This window comes from Ochotona curzoniae, unplaced genomic scaffold (genome assembly GCF_017591425.1).
Source record: "Ochotona curzoniae isolate NIBS_2020 unplaced genomic scaffold, NIBS_Ocur_1.0 contig_2318, whole genome shotgun sequence".
Classification (NCBI taxonomy): Eukaryota; Metazoa; Chordata; class Mammalia; order Lagomorpha; family Ochotonidae; genus Ochotona; species Ochotona curzoniae.
The window spans coordinates 14,745-31,880 of NW_024465419.1; the positions used below are offsets into that span (position 1 = coordinate 14,745).

Here is a 17,136-nt window from a genome sequence, read left to right on the forward strand (position 1 = left end):
TACACACAGCATTGGTTTGGTTATACTGAGATGACTGTCCAAGTCTATTTGCTTGTCTCAGTGATTGGGCCGACAGGTTTGTTTCCAACAGCTTCTGCTCCCCTTTACACCATGCCATGCACACACACACTGGCTTCATTTCCTATACATCACATGGAAGAAACCAGATCATTCATTGAGCAGTGGCATGTACAGGTCCCAGACACTGGGGTTTTCTGGGAAGACAGTAGAGAATATTTATAATGGGGAGCAAAGGGGGAGACTTGATTATGTTCTTGGTGTCAGCACGTTGGTTGAAACATTGTCTAGCCCTGAACCTCTTTGTTTCACTTTCCTGCTACTCACAGGATCCTCAGGCAGAAATCAAACATGATGCTTAGAAAGTTTCTAAAAAATCTAGCTTGGACATGATGTCCTAAGTTGTTAGAAAGCATTGAATTAACAGCATTTATGCTTTTAAAAAGTTACATTTGGGACTGGCACGGTAGCCTAGTGGCTAAAGTCCTCATCTTGCATGTGCCAGGATCCTGTATGGGTGTTGGTTTGTACTCTGTATGCTCCACTTCCCATTCAGGTCCCTGCTTGTGGCCTGGGAAGGCAGTCACGGATGGCCTAAGACTTTGGGACTCTGCACCCCCATGGGAGACCTGGAAGAAGCTCCTGGCCTCAGCATTGGCTCAACTCCAGCTGTTGTGGCCACTTGGGGAGTGAACAAGTAGAGGAAGATCTTTCTGTGTCTCTCCTTCTCTCTGTAAGTCTGACTTTGAAATAAAAATAAATCTTTAAAATAATGTTTAATTTGAACCCAAATATTTGAAATCATTATTATGAAGGAAAACACATATGGCCACATTTTAGAATTTACAATTGGATTTTTGAAGTGGATATTAAAAGTTACAAAACTTTATTTACCTTTTATCACAAACATTTTTTTATTATGAGAGTGAGTACATCTGTTAGTTCGTACTTTATTCTGGGTATGGAAAGGAATTCTTTTTCTTACTGATCGCTCTTCCCACACCAAAGTGCACTGTGTCAGTGTGGAAGAAGCGCAGCCTTATTTTTGCTATTTAGAAAATTATTAACTGGAACAAACAAAAAGTAATGAGAGAAAGAGAATGTAAAGAACAAAAAGCAATGTTTAACAAAAGAGTTCTGGAAAAAAAGAAAAAGACTGCCACGTAGAGATGTCCAGTGATATAAATTTGATCAGCTCTTCCTGACTTCACAGCCCCGGCCATGCCCCAAAGGTCTGCTTGTATTTGTCAGCACTGTCCACTGCAGAAGGCGAAGAGACAAAGCTTTGGTCAAGTTGCACAGAGTTAACTTGCAACCCACTTGTGTTAGTGTAGGATACTCTCTGGCTCCCAGGACAAGCAGGACAGGCCAAGAACTTGCAGTTTCCATTCTAGAACCTTCTGCACTCTTGGGTCCTGCGGCACGGGGCCACTCTCTCCACGTAAAGCAATTATCCTTCGCCTCTATTTGGTCTTTTCCACCGAGGACACCGGTGCACGGGATAAGTGTCAGATAGCAACCAAGAGAAGACAAACTATCCCAGCCATCCGGAGACCCGAAGTTGCAAAAGGCCAAGTTGGAAAGCTACAATGGGAAGATTTGGCAGGCTGGATCCTCCTCTCATTTACCTACCAGAAAAATGGGAAGGTGGACTCCGGGTCTTTCGTGGACTGACAGCCAAGAGTGCCACAGGGAGACTAGATGGACAGAGGAGAAACCCACACACCCTTGCTTGCTCATCTGGGCATGTGCTGCTAAATGTGTCCTTCGTAATCCCGCAAATCACTTCTGTGGTCTTTTTTGAGTCCCTAGAGCAGTCCTGCCTCAGCTGGCCTTCTCCAACCCTCCAGTGGGACACCAATCCATCGCTCAGAGGTGCGTGGTACAAGAGGGACAGAGCAACGGAAGCGGGGCGAATCCCACAGGCCATCCGGCAGGTTGGGAGAACTCCTCACCCTGCCATCACCTGCGGTCCTCGGAGAGCTGGTTGCCCACTCACAGCGCACACAGATGTCGCGCTCCCTGCGGGTTCTCTGCCCATCCCCAGGAGCGGTGCTGCGCAGAGAAAGCGCCTCCACCACGGGGCCCGGAATATGGGGTGGGACGCAGGGACGGGGACTGGGATACCAGCCACTGGGTAGGGGGTGTAGAGGGGCACGGAGAAAAAGAGGTGGAGTCGGCGGCGGAGGGGGTGGAGGGCGGGGTGGGGCTGGCCGGGCCCGGGGGCGGGGCGGCGGGCTGTGCCAACAGCGCCCTCTCGCTGCGCCCTCCCCGCCGCGCCCGCAGGCAGCCCCGGGCTCCGGCTCGCAAAGCCCCTTTGTGTGCATCGCACCGGCCCGGAGGAGCGAGGCTCCCGCACCGGGCAGGCTCCCCGGAGTCCCGCCGCCCCTGCCCGGGCCGGGTCGAGCTCTCCACCTCCAGCCGCCGCCGCCTCCTCCTCCTCCACTCTTCCCTCCTCCAGCCCCGACTCCGAGCCGCAGCCATTGGGCCGCCAGCAGCCCGCGTCCCGCGCGCACCCCACCCCGCCCGACCTGGGGCGCTCGTCCCCCCCCTCCTGCCCTGTCCCTCTCTTGAGTTCTCCCCCCCCACCACCCCACCCCTCACCCCGTCTCCAATCCCGGGCCTCCAAGGTGGAGAAATAAACTCAAAGCAGAACAACTCAGAGTCTCCAATAAAACGCCCAGTACCTAGAGCCCGCGCGCGTGGACCAGGCGGCACGGGGCGCGGGAGGCGGGGATGGGGGGCGGGGGACCATGAGCGCATGAAGTTACCTGCCCGGCAGCGGCGGGGCCGGGAGGCGGCGGAGCAGGATGCGCGCTCGGCGCCGACGGGTGCGCGCCGCGGCTTGGGGGAGAGTTGAGCGCTTTTTCCCCCCTCTTTTTTTTTTTTTCTTTTCTCCTCTTCTTCTTAAACAAACCACAAACGGATGTGAGGGAAGGAAGGTGTTTCTTTTACTCCTGAGCCCAGACACCTCTCTCTGTTCCGTCTAAGCTTGTTTTGCTGAACACTTTTTTTTTTTCAAAAAGGAGAAGAAAAGGAGTTACTTGATGTAAGAGTGAAATGGACGTAAGATTTTATCCACCTCCAGCCCAGCCCGCAGCTGCGCCCGACGCGCCTTGTCTGGGACCTTCTCCCTGCCTGGACCCCTACTATTGCAACAAGGTGAACGCTCTGCTTTTGTTTCCACTGTGTCTGGCTGCTCGGTCCCGGGAGGGGGGCGGCGGCTGCGGCCGGCTGGCTCAGCGAACGGGCCCGGAGCGGCGGACCGGGCCAGCGCGGCGGAGGCCGATCCGGGCGCGCTCGGCTCGCAGACCGCTGCAACTCTGCGTGCGCGTGGGGAGTAAATATTATGGAACAGGTCCGCGGGTTTGGTAAACACCGTGGTGGTGCAGAAAAGTGACACGATTTGCTCGGATTCTTTCCTTCCTGCTGTTTGCGATTTAGGATCCCAGTCTAGGCTTGATTCGGGGAGGTTATTTATTTATTTAAATAAATAGCGGTAAGCCATGGAATACTTTGGGGGTGTGTCGGGGTTCCGGAACCGAGGCACAGTAAGAGAATTCTGTGTACCTCCCAGTTCCCGCTCTGCCTCCTTCTCTGTGTACAGCGAAGCTGGGGGGCTCGTGGCACCGCTTTTCCTGCCCAGTGAGAGTTGCTTGGGAGCAGCTGGAGTCGGGGTGCCAGAACCTGAAAGGGTCCCAGCCTCCGCCCCCTCTCCCCCTGCGCAGGGAAGATCGCCCCCGGAACTCTTGGTTTCTCTGACCAGTTGGGCATCTGAGCCCCCGAGTTGGGACGCTGGTCTGCCGACCCGACGCGCAGCAGGCCACCCGAAGCGTAGTTTGAGGGGGCAGATCCCCGTTTGGACGTGCGCGTGAAAATTACCAGTTTGTTGCTAGTTTGGCTAGTGGGTCATATTTAGGTTCAAAGTTCCTGCACTGAGTACAGGGCTGAAGAGGGATTCCAGGTTGCTCCGTACCCACACGGTTCGCTGATTCCGGGCCTTGGGATGGCAGGGACCCGGGGGCAGGAAGATCGGCCGTGACCCGGTGGAGGAATGCCAGCCCTGGTTGCTGCGGAGCCGGGACCGGGCCAGGCGTAGACTGTGAGAGGTTCCTTTTAACTTCCAGCCTGAAGAGGGAGGACAGGAAGGGACAGGCCCCCAAAGCAGCTCAGGGGCCACCGCTGTCCCAGCCTCGGGCTTACTGGATGTGTCTAAGCGTTCTGCCGGGTGACATTTGCCGCAGAGAACTGAGTACTCTGAAATGGAGCGGGACCGGCTAGGTGATGAACCGGCCCGATCCTCAAAACCCTGCAGGCACTTACGGGTCGCTCCCTCTGTGAATTCCCTGGGCGGTGGGGGAAATCAACGGGTCACTCCCCTCCAAAGAGCTTTTTCTTCTTCTTCTTCCTTTTACGCGGTATGGAGGTATTTAGCTGGCTGCGTCTCCAGCACCACGCGACAGACTCGCAGCTCCAAGTTTCGGTCACTTGGGACGCACTCGCGCGTGCACACACAGCGGTGAGTGGAGTGAACCCCACAAAAACATCCACTCCGCGGGGAATCAGTCGTGTGCGACCCGCTGGAAAGGCTGTCCTGTGCGCTGGTGATGCTCAGGCGAGTTGGAAAGAGGGAGATCTTGTGCTAGGCAAGGCAGAAAGGCATTCATCACGGGGCACTCTAACGCGAGGGGCTGGTGGAAAGCAAGGGGGGACTTTGGCAAGCACCGAGGAGTTTATGTGTTGAAGTTTCATTGTTTGCTGGTAGCAGTTCTTGCACTCTCCAACCTCTGTTGCTTCCACATGCAAGGATTGACTGTTTCCCTTCACTCTGCTTGTCACACGAATGCTATTACCACCACTATTACTAATAAAAAATGTCAGCTCTGTCTTAAAGAGTAAAGGGTACCAACAGTAGGTACCACAACCGTTTTGGCAATGAAACTGGACAAGTCTTATTAAGTTTATCAGCGATGTTAAGCTCCGAAAAGAAGCTAATGGGTTGGATACATGTTTCACTTGTCATTCTTGGGATTGTAGGGTCAGATCTAATGTAAAAGTTAAATGCTTTGGAAAATCAGGAATTACTTCAATATATTAAATCATTTTCCAATTAAGTGCTTTAAGTAATGTTAGTGAGTTGTGCTGCGAGTTGAATAAATTAATTTAGAAAGTCCTCAGAATTTCTTTACTATCTTATTGAAGTTCCTTTTAAGTCATCCCAAGTATAAGAAGCAAACTGTTCTTTTTAAATGCAAATGAACCACCCTTTCTATAGACTAGTTGCAAGTCCTCTATTTAACTTACCCAGGGAATAATGGATTTTAAAAATGCAAAGTCATAAGACATGCTTCTAATAGTAGCAAAAGACTTCATGGAAATGTTTCTCCTGGGACCCCTTCTCTTGCCCAACCCTGTGTATAGCAGTCCATCAAATATATTTGTCACTGATCGCGGTAGTATTAAATGTTTCTAGGACCCACAAAACTCAGGCACTTGTGTTTGCTACACCAGCAGGATCAGCATGGGAAAAAAAAATCTCTGGCCTGCCCCCACTGTTTTAGTTGCTTAGAGGGTAGTCAGCCAGCACTCATTTTCTTGATGACTCAAATGGTTTGGTAGGGAGAGAGAAGGAAGGGAGAAGTTTGGAAAAGATGTAGGAAGAAATCAGGACCTCCATTTAGTAAAAAGAAGTTGCCCCAAACTTCCTGGAAACAGAGGACCGCAGAGTGAGGCTTGTCTGCTTCAGAGGTGTGCCGAGTATGTAGTTTATCACAAAGAGCAGTCACTTTGTCAGCCCATTTGTTTTACATGGGGTGATAAGATTGAAAGTTACTAATTATCTTTATTTTAAACCTGTCAACACTCTCCCAAAGTTGGTGGGCTCACTCCCAGTGGCACCAGTGTCTTTCAGTGTTTCAGTACCATGAGACTGTAACTCTAGTTTCCCAGTGATATTTTTTCAACGTCAGAGGAGATCCTAATTGAGGTCAATTGCCTTTGTATAGCTTGCAATCTTTAGGAAAGATTTGGAATCTGGGCAAGAGAGGATATGTTATAACAGATAGGAGATATGTAGAATTGTATTTGAGTTTTGGTAAAGCTAATCAGGACACACTGTATTTTTAGTGTAAAATGACGTTAATAAATACACAAATGCTTAGTGCTTGGAAAAATGACTTCTCAGTTATAACATAAAGGTCAAAGATTCTTTTTTTTGCTGTCATTTCTTGGCCAACATGTCATGGTGGTGATGGCCCGTGTGTCGTATTGAGATGTCTGAAACGCAGTCAATAGCTGAACAATTGGAAAATGAAGTAGAACTTTCTTGATAAGATAATGTTGGCCACAGTAGCCCTAGCCTGATCAGGAACATCTTCGTGTAAGAACAGAAATAAATATTATACTAAACATGTATGCTGGTGGTTTGCAAATTTGGCACATAGCTATTTCTGTATGTCATTTTCAATAGGTAAGGAAAAAATTAGTGCCTGGATTGTTTTAAATATAGGCATAATAATAATTGAGGTTATGGAGAAGGGATGGTGACTTAATAATGGCTTTAGGTGATCCCATGGGGACTTGACTTTGTTCTGGGCACTAATATGTTATCTCAAAAGATTTGAGAGCATGCCAATTTGCAGGCTGGTGATTCCCCCTCATTATGACAAGCAATACAGGGTGATTGCTATATGAAAGTACTACTGTACCTTTAAAATGCTAAGAAAGAAAAATCTATTTTATTTTAAAAATTCAGCTTTATGTATGGGTGACATTTTTCTAATGTTATGGAAGACTATTTTGTACTTTATACTGAGAGTTCAGGCAAGGAAAAAAATCTATTTACAAAATGAAAAAAGTGCTCAGCTGAATGCATTTCACTTTTAAAAATGATATTCTGGTAATGAACTTCATCAAGCAGAGAACATTTCAGTAAAAGTATTAAAGTAGTTCTTATTTCAGTTGCTTCACTTAAAGCTGTGTCACGGTTTCCATTATAAGTTCTTATTTTCAGGTAGCTCCAGTGCAGTCTTCATACAAATATTTGCCAAGGGATAAAAATGAGAATATTTTAGCTTAACAAGTAGACTTTTAAAAACTGGAAAGCACTTGTTAAGAAGCATTGAGCTTATTAATAAAGCACATTTAGTTCATTTTTAGAACTCAAAAGGCAGTTACTGCATACCAGCTGGGTGCAGAACTTTATTCTGAGTGTTAAGAGGGGCAGAGAGAGGAACAGAAATGAGTAAGATCTGGACCCTGACTCTACATGGCTAATCAAGAGAGCAACACACAGACTCACCATGCAGCTGTGTCATTATTGTTGGGACATGTAATCAAGCCAGTGTTCTGGGAATACAGTAGGAGAAGGAACGGGATGAAGCTAGAGGAATCTCCGTTGCTTCTTCAAGTAAATGGCATTTCACTTGACCTTGTAAGTGGACAATAAGGAAAGGGAATATTACTCTTAGGTTCTTGAATTTTCTTTTTTTAACTTCCCATTTCTTTTTATCAAAATAACGTGAGACAGCACAAAATAAGCAGCACATGCATGTGAGAACTTTAGAAAGATTGTGATAAAAATGACATTGAGAGGCATGTTCCTTTTGGTCAAAAATGGTAGCATGTATCCTTACAGAATTTTGAAAAGGTTCATGGAATTGTCTAGTAAGGACAAATGAGGCATGAATTTCGTATTCATGTGGAATGTGATAGCCAGTGAGGACCACGACACACTTTTTTGGCATACTGATTAATTAAGCTATTATTAAACATCTTAAGTTAGGCTCTCACCCCTGCCCTCTCTCCTTCCAGGTGGAGCTAAACTACAAATGCAGTGAGTAACCAAATTCTCACTCTGCGCCACATGGCAATACTGATTCTTCATGAGTAAGAAGTTCTCTCCAGTGACAGCCAGAAGACTTTAGTGAAAGGCTGCAAAAAGCAGGAAATGAGGAACTAAGTGAAGGTGTGACATCACATGCCTGCTGTCTGAGCAGGAACCTGCTGTGGTGGCGAAGGCGAGGAAGAAGGCCTCCCCAGAATAACTAGAGTAGGGAGAATCAGGAACAGTTCAGGGACAAGAGGAATGGAAAGATCAAGCCCGTGTTTAGAACAATCACTTGTCATTTTACAGAATGGGTTGGAGGAAGTTTGAGTGGAATTCAAGATGCGATTGTTAGCAAGTGGGTTAAATGTTCATTCCCAATGAGAATTTACCAAAGAGGACTTTCGTGGCGGTAGTCACATGTTAAAATGAACAATTGAGTATGTATTTTTTTTCTAGTGACTTCTAATTACGGATGAATTATAGTGTACTTTCACCAAAAGGCTGAGTTATGTCAAAATCTAATTTCATAGAGCATGCTGTAGTATATTAATGTACATGTACATTATTTCTTTCATTGATAAGGCATCCATAGGAATGCTTTATGTGTGGTATTAGAAGTATACCTGTTGAGTTAACATCTAATCTGTTATAATTTGATGCAATATTTACTGAAGCCAATAGTAATTGCTTCCCTGAAATTTCTTGCTCAGTGATAGATATGCGTAGTATTAGCAAATTTGTGAAACCTAGTCAACCCTTTGTATCTGTGAGTTACCAGCCAGAGAAAATGTGTTTTGGGTCTTACGTTGCCTGAATTTCCAAATATCAAAACAGGGAACCCAGAGCATTTGTTTAAGGGACTTGGGCATCCTAGGATGTTTGTATCTCTGAGTAGTTGGAGTCATTTCCCCAGAGATACTGAAAGTGCAGGCATATTCAGAGGTCTCTATCAGAACTTTTCTAGATTATCTGTAATCTCTCAAGAGGTCACATAGCAATATTCTTAAAGTTTTCCACAAAAATTCCCTAATGAATAACAGGGACTTTTTTTTACCTCAGGAGTTTTCCCGGGGGGTGGGAGGAGGGAGCTGAGGTGCCTCTGTAATCTATATAAGTTCACATATACTAACATTTCATCTTTAAGAAATACGTAGATTCTGCATTCTGTGGCAAAACACACCCATGTGTGTTTTACTGTAAATATGATAGTCTAAATCACAGCTGAGTCAACTCTGTATCCGGGAAGACAGATCATGATGTTCTGTAGTTCCACTATCTTGCTATGATCTTCTTGGTACCTAGTGGGGAGTTTGAGATTCTGGAAATTACATAGTAGTCTTTGTAATTATTGAAAGTTAGATTGGAGGCCTCGAAGGAATTCCTCTGCTAGGGTGTTTCTTTCATAGGGAATGGAATATTTTGTTCAATCTCAGTCTTTCCCTTTTGATAAAGAATCTAAGGAAAGTACTTGGTGTTAGTCTAAACTGAAAGACAGTTAGCTGCCTCTCACTCGTTGCTCTTACCGTAGGCAGAGTGATATTATGCTCTGTGCTTTGAAAGGAGGTGGTGGTGGAGAAAAAAGAAGATCACATGTCCCCTGTGTAGATGAAAGAAAAATTCTTTAGTTTCTGCCACAAACTGGTGGTGGTAAGGAATGGAAGCAGGCAGTCAAATCAACGTGTTTGAATTTGTTAGCCGTTAGTAGACAGCCCAACCTGGTGAGGATTTGGGAAAAATCTAAGGAAAAAAAGGCACCAGGAGGGAACAAACGAGTAGGGTGTTAACTTGGAGGTAGAGTTGGCTCAGGTGTAGGACATAATGAGGCCTGTTACATAACCCTTGGATATGGGTTCCTTCCTGCCTGCCTCTCGTGGGAGACACACTTTTAAGATAATTGACTTTAAGATCCCTTTAAATTCCTTTCTTCAATGCCTTTTCGCCAGATCGCTCCCATCCCCCTCACTGTCTGTCTGCAGTGTGCTTCTGTTTCAGGGCAGAACCCTCTGCTGCTTACTCCATCAAAAGGACACACTTGGGTGGGCCTAAACCTGTCCGTGAGTGGCTTGATGGGTCTCAGGTGTGTGTGTGTATGTGTGCGTGTCTCTGTGTATGTAAGGATTATCCAGTAAATGCCAATCTACTTGCCCTCCACAGGACACCATTCAGTCATGGGTTTGTTTGGACTCATCTTTATCCCTCAACCCCTTAACCTATCCCTACAACATTTAAGCCTGAATCTCTTTTTGAAATGGGTTCTTTGAAAACAGGCATGTGTAAAGATAGGAAATTGTTTCAGTGGCAAGATTTTTTTCATCTTCTGGAAACTCATCTTAGAAGATAAACATATTACATATTGCCTTTACCTAAACCAAGATTATTTCCTCATCCTTAATATATTTTAAACATTCATCTGAAATGGCACAGGAGGAGGAGGGGATGAATAGGATAAATGTGTAATTTACATACATTATTTCAAAGATTCTCCTAAAGGTGGAACAAAATGCTAATGATAAAGATAGGCAGACTTCATATATTGGATTATAAATCCTGTATTTCTAAGGGTGTAAGAGCACAAACTTCAGGATTCTCTTAGATTCTTGTGTCCTATGGTACTTGTAAATATAGTCATGCATTGCTTGAAGATGGAACTTGCTCTGTAAAATGGGTATTAGGGATTTGTAAAGATATAGACTGTGCTTATACAATCTAAGGTGACTGCAGTGTCATTTAGTGATGCAGTCTTGTAGACCCGCTCCTGTATATAAGCTTGATCATTGGTCCAGACATTGGCATACAGCATCTTGACGGTATTGGCTATCACTAAATATATTTGAACGGTTGCTTTGTGTCAGGAACCACACTAACTTCAAAAAGCTTACAGAAAAATCAAATTGGGAATTTAAATGATGGGACAAGCATTTGGCATCAAGATGTCTATACCCCCTTAGAATGACTGAGTTCAAAACTCACCTCTGGCTCCTGGCTGTGTGCATCCTACATCTCAGCAGGAGATGCCTCAGATGCTTAGGTCCTGGCCAGCCAGTTAGGAGACCTGGAATGCGCTGCAAGCTTTGCCTGTGGCCTGGCCCAGACCTTGCCATGGGCAACAGCAGCTCTGCCTTTTTCGGTTAAACAAATATATTTTAAAAATTCAAAAAATGATCTGTAATTTTTTTTAAAATCAGTGTAATTGTAGTACAGAAAATTTTGAGATACATGCTGAAGTTTTTTTCTGCTATACATTTCCCATGAGCTTTCCCTGGATGCTTTGTGTATGTACTGATTATGGTAATGACCTTAGCGTTGAGGATCAAATAGGCAATCCGATTGTTGAATCTAACCATGATTCTTGAGAGGCTGAGCCTGTCCCTGTGCTCACTCTTCCATCATCTTCTGTGTGGAGGATGTGTCTGTGCCTGAGATCCATGTGCCTCGCCTCTGCTCTAGTCTTGCTTCTGCAGCTACTGATAGCCTAAAGAATGTGGTCACTTGTAACTTTCGTCTTTAGTGATTGTCCATGTAACAGCCAAAAGAATGAGTCTTTTAACATGGAGATGTTAGTCATGCAAATATTTGAATGTTTGGATATTTCATCTAGATGTCATTGAAAAATAAACAATGGGACTCAGTCCTCTCCGTTGTTTGACATTATTCAAAACTGTTTTTACATCTGAAGCTGTTCATAAGTTGAGGATATTTTTAGAATGGTAAATAATCAAAGTTCATTTTATTCAGGTTCATCATAATGGCTCTCTAAAGGTGAACACCACTGCACATTTTAAAGTTGTTTTTCTGAGAACATTTTATGTATTCTGAGGGACCATCATTGCAGGAATGGCAAAGCAATCCTGTGAATCTCGTATTTTCTGACCATCTCATTCCTTATCCTAATATGGTATGGAGCCAGACTGCAATTACACTTTCACAATTACTTTATTATATGGGCTGAAATATACTCCTAGAGCTCTTATTACCTTTTCCATACACCATTTGAACAGATCTGCTGAAGGCTGTCAGCAGCGCTTCCTCGGGACAATCACCCATTCTTAGCGGGCTGTGTTTAAATTCAGAATACCCCAGATAGAAAGCACCTCTCTTGTTGCTGGTGCATTTTTAATGTTTGGGTATTTATAATAATTCAAAGGATTTCATTATTACAGCTTGTGGAATTAAATCCGTGTGTTTTAGGATATTGGATATTTATTTGTGATCTTTGCCAAAGGGAAAAAACAGTGAAAAAAAAAATCTCACTATCTTAGTTGTACATGTTTGTGTCCGAATCAACCTCAGAATTATGATGTCACCTGGTGTTAGAGTTCCTTTTTCCTGAAAGATTGTTTAAGGTTTTCCTCGCTCAACTAATTCACTCAAAAGCTCTTCTATTCTCCATAATTGCATTTTCGGGGGGGGAGGGGAGTGGAACTCCACTTCGTGTCTTTTAATAGAAATTGGAATGCCATATATTGAAATGTGGAATACATTTACATTAAATAACAAAATCAAGAAGCTTTCTTTGACATTGCAAAAGAGAAATATTCTCTCTCTCTCTCTCTCTCTCTCTCTCTCTTTTTTTTAAAATCCATTTCTTAAGGACTTTGAAAGTTTTCCAAAAAGAGATTTGGTTGATTTCTGAGAGCCATATGGTATAAGCGTTTATCTTCCTTGTGGGATTTTTTTCTTTACCATTTTATTTCACTCCCAAATTTTATTTACAACTGAACAATCACATATTAGACTAGTCTTTATAAATGTAGGCCATTTCAACTAAAATAATAAGAATAGCTAAAGTATAATCACCTTACATATTTCCTACTACTAAATGGCAACATAGAATTACTGCTTCCTCTTTGAAAACCTAAATGTGATTCAAACATTAATATGCTATAATTAGGCTTATTCCTGTACATCTATAATGTTAGATACTTAGACAACTGATGGTGTAAGCTTTTTACCCTAGAAAGCTTAAATGAATCAACATACTTGCTTGAAATAATAGTTATTAATTTATGTGGAGACAAACAGTTTGGTGTCAGTTCTTAAGATAACCTCTTAGGTGTTTTGATGGCTTATGATGACAGTGAAGTCAATTCATTTAGCGGTCTTGTTTGTAACTTGATGTGGTATTAAGAGGACAAATATGGAGCCACAGGAGTAGGTGTCAGATATAGAACTAACTCACATTGTATGGAGCAGGTTAGTCACTCTTTATTTCTAAAATGAGGGTCTCCAAGAAACAAGGGGTGTTCATTGGTTTGTTATGTAGCTAAGTAAGTAAACTTCATAATGTCAAGAGTAGTGAACTTTATCTTGTCTGAAAGCTGAAAGCAACAAGACACTGCATTCAAAACTTATTTATTATATAGCACAAAGACAGCATAGCATCCAGCATTACACAAGCACTAAAATGTATAAAGCACAGCCAAGCAGGATTCCAAGAAGTAAAACTTAGCTTCTGAATTTGGTTGTAACATCTTCACCGTTAACATCTTTGTAGAAAACTGCGCCTTGGGGACTGAGGTACACCAGAACCATTTTTGGGTTGATCTGGTGGAAGTGGTAAATGACCATTTTCCCTATGTTTCCTTGGACTGATTGGGCAAGTCAAAAAGCATTTGGGAATCAGAGATCAAGAGGCTGTTCCAGGACAAAGATAGCTGGAGGTCCCAGAGAGCTGATAAAGCATCCTAAGATTTAGCAGGACCAGGAGGAGCAAGCCAAGCAACCAGATCCAGGCATCTTCTTAGAACATGTTCCTGCTCTGCTCACAGATTTATTAGCATCATTACTAGGACGCCTGCATTGGCTGTTGATCAGGCAGCTTGAAAGGCCCTGTTTTAAGTGGAGTGTGTGCAGGCTTCCAAAATGCACCTGCCTTCTATTAGTCTGCTCTATCTTTCACACTTAAAATATCATCAGGATTCAACGACCCTGAGTTTTCAACTTTAAACTTAATTAAAAAAAAACTATTCTATTTGAAAAAAATTCAAAAGGTATAGACATAATAGCATAAAGCAAAAAATGTATTCTTACTGCTGGGTTTTCAGTGAGTTTTTGGCCTTTTTGGGTCACATGTGCAAGTGAGTTCTCTAGCGTTTCTGATATTGTACTTGAAGGAATTAATATGTCAGTTCCTTAGAAACAATTTCAGAAGGTGTGAAAGGGTGTCTTTCACAGTTACCCTGCCATCCCTGAGTTTATCATGCAGCTGGTCCTGGCCACTGATGCCCCTTTGGACACCCAGTAGGTTATTTTGCTTAAGCGTTCCCATTGTTATCCTTTTTGTTTTTGACGTCAACTCATTATTGCTCTCACATTTTTGTATCTGTACTGGCTACTTCACATTTCACTCACTGTTCCCTCTGACCAGATACTGTATACATAATTTATCTCAAAATATGAAAAGTTTAGGAAAAATGATCATTTATCTCAGTTATGGCAACACTTTGGTCATAATTAAGGGACTCACCATGAGAAATTAGAAAATAACAATGTTCTTTCTTGAACTGGTTTGACCATCACTTATTGAAGTAATACCAAAGACATCCTTATGTTTATAATAACATGGAAACCAAATATTAACAAAATACATTCTTACCATATAATTTTGAAAAAAATATTAAACTTATCCATTAGCTTATTTTCAACTCCCAAGAAGACATTGAAATTTTCCCAGATCATTCAATAGACTTACTCAGACAAGACAAAAGCATTGTTCACTCACCTGCTCTTGAGTTATCCGTGCTGTAGAGATGGATTTTGTCCAGTAGCTTTGGTGAAGAATGTGCAATAAATGACACAAAGGATCCTATTCATGAAGGAAGTAGAGGAATTAGAGGAAGCCATGGGTGAGTGTATTTACTTTTGGGAGTGTCAGTTGACCATCTGGAAAATGGAAATAATGGTAGCATGTATATCATGTATAGGATTTCTGAAGGAGGATTAAGTGGCAAAGATTGCATGGGGTCCCATCCAGGTTGCCTGGAGCATCAGTGTCTAGTGAACATTTACTGCAGCAAGTGCTGCAAGACCACTCTACCTGGAACAAACCCTTCAAATTGAGACTGGCTCTCTATAAATTTTAACTCTTGAAATTCATCAGGGAGGGTTGCTGGGAGACTCTCACACTGGTGTGGAAGCCACTAACTCTGTAAAAGTGCACAGTCACAAGTCTGGTTAGGCCATCGCCTCAGAGCAGTGGTCAGCACATTCCAAGGGATCACAGCACATCAGGGACACGCAACCTGCAGGAGCCACCAGAATTCCTGATTAGATGGACCTCACAAATGTTCATGGGCAGCTTCAGCTACTTATGAGCTGAAGTATTGTCTATGGTTGGCCATTATGAAATGTGCCTGTTGCCTGGTAATGCTGTCTGGCCTGAATTCTTTTGGGCACCTACTCAGAATGATGTATCACATCAGTAAACTCACCATGACTTAGGGCTCAACAGGAACATGATAATGAACATCCAACCCAAGATACCTTTAGAGTTTTGTCCAAAAATACAGCATTTGAGTACAGGATCAGAAAGACCGGGACATAATGTGAGTCATCTTTGAACCTTCTCCCAAATTTCTTGACCATTTTATTATGACCATTGTGGATGAAGCAGCAGTCCAGTTGCCTTTGTTATGGGATTCCAGCTTGGGTTTTAATCTTTTAATCTACATTGTGTACTCTCAATTTTTGTGTTTGTATTTTAAAAGCAGTTTGTAAAATATTACAAGATAATCTGGCTTGCTTTGAACATGGCGTCATTACTTTGTGTTCCAGAAAACAAGAGACAATTCACTTTCAAATTGGAAATATATGTTGGCTGAACTGATTCAAACCTTGAGCCTTGCTGTGCAATTAGTTAAAAAGTAAATTGTCACAGCGCAAAGAAGTTAAGGTGCATTGGTAATTCCCTGTGTGTTGGAAATTGGGCAAAGCTCATCAAATAGCCACTAATATTCTTAGGAGTGCTAATGGGTATTAGAAAATTAAACTAATCAATGTCACTTTTGAAACCATGTTAGTCTATTTCACCAGGTGATAATGAGAATGTGAAAAAGATATTATCATTGCACTTATGCTTTTATTAGTAGTTTGATAAGGAGCAATTATCCCTTAATTATAGTTTTCAATATCCTTACAGATTTCAGGGCATTTGTACCTACATTTGAAATAGATCTCAGTGCTGTAAGGGAAGGGCATGTGGATATCCATTTGCAACAAAGAAGACTGAGGTTCATGCTGTGGTTTCAGTGAATTATTTAAAATTATGGGCTCTGCAAGTGATAGAAAGACAGCTATGCTAGATGAGTGAGCTGGAACAAATACCTTTCCACAGTGCATTCCACTGTCTCTCACTTCTTCTGAATCCTTGAAGCCATTGATATTCCCAACATGCCTGCCTTGAATGCTTGTTTAAATCATTGGCTCCTTGAGGGTTTCCAGCCATGCTAAATGATTTCGCCTTCAGCCTTATTTTAAAAGAATATTTATTTATCATAATTGCTAAAATGATGATGGTGATGACAATGACAAAGATGATACTGATGGTTTGGGAAGCAGAGAGACAAAGAAAGCTAGTCACCCCGCTGGTTCACTGAACAATTGCATATCATGCCACCGAGTTCCCCTCCATTCTCCTCACTGTGGGTTGGCAAGAACTCAATTACTTGAGCGATCACCCTTACCAGGCATCTGTTTTGGCAGGAAGATGTAGATGGGAGCTGGTGCCAGGATTTGACCATGAATACCCCATGTGGGACATGGTTGTCTGTCAGGCTGAACAGTGGATTCCTATTATTATTATTAATAATTATTTTAGTATGATTTTTCTATTGGAAGTTGCTTTTATTTTTAAGGTTTATTTATTTGTTGTAGGGCAAGAGTGACGAGGATGAGGAAACAGGGAGGCACATTGTTCAATCCCCAAATGGCCTCAGTAAGAACTCTGTTCTTTAGTCAAAGGTGCTAAAACCTGAAGCATATCACAAGTTCTCCTGTCTCACCACTCATGCCACTTGCTGATCTGAAATGTTAAGCCTTGGAGGATAATCTTTGAAACTCAGTTGTGAATATTACTTACAATGATAACAATAAACACAATAATTAAAACCTCAATTAGTAGTACAAATTCTTCAACCTCAATAGTAAGATAATGCTTTATTATGATTATGTTGTACTATAGTATGTTACACTACAATAGTATGCTGTTATACTGTTACAACTTACATTTGAATTATATATTATATCATATAATAATTCATTTGTGTGTTTATAAATACTAATATATTTGTTAT

The 17,136-nt window shown here is 42.8% G+C and overlaps 1 protein-coding gene across 2 annotated transcripts in view; it reads left to right on the forward strand.

Moving 5' to 3' along the window:
• Positions 1–2,929: 2,929 nt before the first annotated feature.
• Positions 2,930–17,136, forward strand: part of TOX (thymocyte selection associated high mobility group box) — a 295,972-nt gene continuing 281,765 nt past the window's right edge. Inside the window, exon 1 of one of the 2 annotated variants that reach the window (XM_040972532.1) lies at positions 2,930–3,180. In XM_040972532.1, the coding sequence (XP_040828466.1) occupies positions 3,079–3,180 (102 nt within the window). In that variant the 5' untranslated portion in view covers positions 2,930–3,078. Of the gene's footprint in view, positions 3,181–4,224; positions 4,538–17,136 lie in introns of those variants that run through there. The other variant, XM_040972533.1, reaches the window with a different exon arrangement.